Source organism: Echinococcus granulosus (assembly GCF_000524195.1).
Source record: "Echinococcus granulosus chromosome Unknown EG_S00246, whole genome shotgun sequence".
Taxonomy (NCBI): Eukaryota; Metazoa; Platyhelminthes; class Cestoda; order Cyclophyllidea; family Taeniidae; genus Echinococcus; species Echinococcus granulosus.
In genome coordinates, this window is record NW_020170626.1 from 25,530 (window position 1) to 28,180 (window position 2,651).

Consider the following 2,651-nt stretch of genomic DNA (forward strand, 5'->3'; position numbering starts at 1 on the left):
GGCAACGCGCGCATGTCGCTGCGATAAATGCTGGATGCTTACTCCTGCGAGTTATTATTAGAACGACAGCAACAACGGCAATGTGAATGGTAGAAGGGGGATGATGGGTGTAGGCGTGGAAACAGTCAATGCAAATAAACCTCCTTGATGCAGTACCTAAGGCTGCACAGTTGAATTACATGCACACCTATTTATTGGCATCGCTTACCCTCCATCCGTCGAATTAATCCTTCTGCTGTAATGATTGTTGCAAGTGGAGAGGTGACAGCCGGACCTACAGTACCAGCATCAATGCCGAAAAGGATAATGGTTGGTAGATGATGGATGTAGGTGTAGATGGAGAAGCGAAAAGTGAGGTGAATGAGGCAGAGGAGTTGACAGAGGGAGAAATGAGATTGAGAATGGGAAAGTGGTTAAACAGAGGAATACACTGTTGATCAGGGCATTCTAGATTGCAGCTTGCATTTTGCCTTATGTAATTAAGCCTTTTGAGGCATGTGTATTCTCCACTATCACTTGCGGATATACAGTTGTGCGTGTCCCTTTGTCTGCGTCGAATGACTGCTTGTGAGGACTCGGACTGCGTTCACTACTCAGTCAAAGGAGGGCGCTTCGTGCCAAAGCCGTCCTTTTATATATAATGGAATGAAAGCGTACACAGGAAAGCCAAATATCTCTCTTTCGATATAGGTATGCATTGTAAATGACCTTCACGTGTCGTAAATTAATAGCATTCTCTGCAATGTTTAGCATACTCTAATAAATTTAAGGTCTAAAAATAACATCATTGCAATTCAGAATTCCAATGGAGGATCTGACCATCCCAGACTGGGTGGATTAACTTGGGTTTTGCTGCAGTTGACAACTTGGACAACAAACGGTCTCATCAGGCGACCCATGTTTTTGTTAGTTACTGTATCATTTTACTTTTTCTTGCTGCCCAACAAGTCTTCTTCAAATAATTTTAAACATATATGACAAGATTCTGCAAGTCTGGAAAAGTGATGATACGCTTAAAATAAATCTATTAGCAACGGCCTTTAAAATGACTTCGCCGTAAGCGAATGACGTTTCAATTAAATAAGTTGACAGCAGTTTTTGAAATCATTTTTACATGTCTAGCTGAAAAATAGGTATTTATAGGTATGGTTTGATCCCACGTCATAAAATATCTGTAACGCCTCAGCGTCATTCCCCTTTTTACTAGTGATCATTTCTTTTTCGTGACTTTTTTCTGAATTCCAGAGGCAAGAACAATTGAAGATCTTAAGTTGTTTTAAATACGTTTTACCTTTAGGTGTTGTTGCACGTAAGCTCAAGCACTACTGAAGTCTTGCTATCCAATCATACAACTAACCATTTGCATCATTCAGCGCAAAACGTAGGACGAAACCTCTCCTTCTGATTGGCCTACGACGTAACGCGGGGAAACCATACGCCTAAGTGAACCAATAAAAAGGCATGGTACATCGAATTAACATGGTAAACGATGCCGAGGCGAATAACCAGCCTTCATGTTATCAAGTGAGCATCAAAAGCACTTGAAAGGCTAGGACTTGGGCATGAGACATGGGACACTTCCGGTGCATTGCGATTATCTTTACATTAAAAATTACCATGCTCGGGAGATCCTATTTTTCAAAAAATATTTAAAAAGAAGGCAAAATATAAGTGTAGGAATAGAAAGCATCTAACTTAACCCTTAACTATAATCGTAAGTGGCACCTGCTGTTGGATAGTGGCAATATTTGTGAGGCAAGAGTCACCTGTATAAAGCCGCTTCCAATTCATGTATCTAGCTATTTCTCATCAAATTAGAAAGCTACCTTCTGTGTTGCTGCATGTAAGATTGGACCCTGTTAGCAAACCTAGGTCTATGCAGCTTTAATGGAAAAAGGCTTAATATATATGGCCTTCATTGGAAATAGTCTTGCATATTTCATATAGTGTTGTCGAAATGTAAAGGCAATGAGATTAGGGTGTCGGTGAAACGACTAATTTGACTGACAGTAAACACGATTTGCTATGGGGCGGGGAATGTCGAAAGCCATACAAAGGTACTGCATTTGCAACAAGAAATATAAGAACAGCTTTCTTCCTTTTTCCTCAATGTATACCTTTCCTCTGCCCATCATTTTCATGTCTGCACCATCATGAACTTGGCAAGAAATTAGAAAAACAAGTTAATCAGAAGGTTCTAACAACAAGATCAAATCGTACAGTCAGTGCATTTTACAACAGTTTTACTTTTGAAAAGCTGAAATGTATTCCGTTGGAGAGAGCCCACTATACCGCAGCGGTGATTAGAAAACAAGAGGAAATAATAAAACAATTCCCCTGTTTCAACAACAGATTGCATCTAGCAAAACTATGATTCATTGCACTCTAAACTTACACACTTAGGAGGAATAAAACACGTGCAAACAATTGGAAGCATGGTTAGCCATTACGATGACGATATCCAGTGTCATAGTTCAATGGCTTAGTGAGATAAATGGCAAAAAGTATAATTTACTTATAAAAGGACAAAACAACAAAAAGGTAAGCTTAAGATGAATGCAAAATAGAACTACGTGTTGACAAACGAACAACGTCAAAATTGGGGAAATACCTTTCATAGAGATGTTGCCCATCTCCATGGGATATGTCCC

The 2,651-nt window shown here is 39.6% G+C and overlaps 1 protein-coding gene across 1 annotated transcript; it reads right to left on the minus strand. All coding sequences in view use genetic code 11, as the record gives it.

Annotated features, from left to right (window-relative positions):
• Positions 1-1,365: 1,365 nt before the first annotated feature.
• Positions 1,366-1,791, minus strand: EGR_10646 (hypothetical protein; the record flags this gene model as incomplete). Its single annotated transcript, XM_024499895.1, has 2 exons — positions 1,366-1,410; positions 1,726-1,791. 2 exons carry the CDS (start codon positions 1,789-1,791, stop codon positions 1,366-1,368), a joined length of 111 nt encoding a protein of 36 aa, XP_024345691.1.
• Positions 1,792-2,651: the final 860 nt, after the last annotated feature.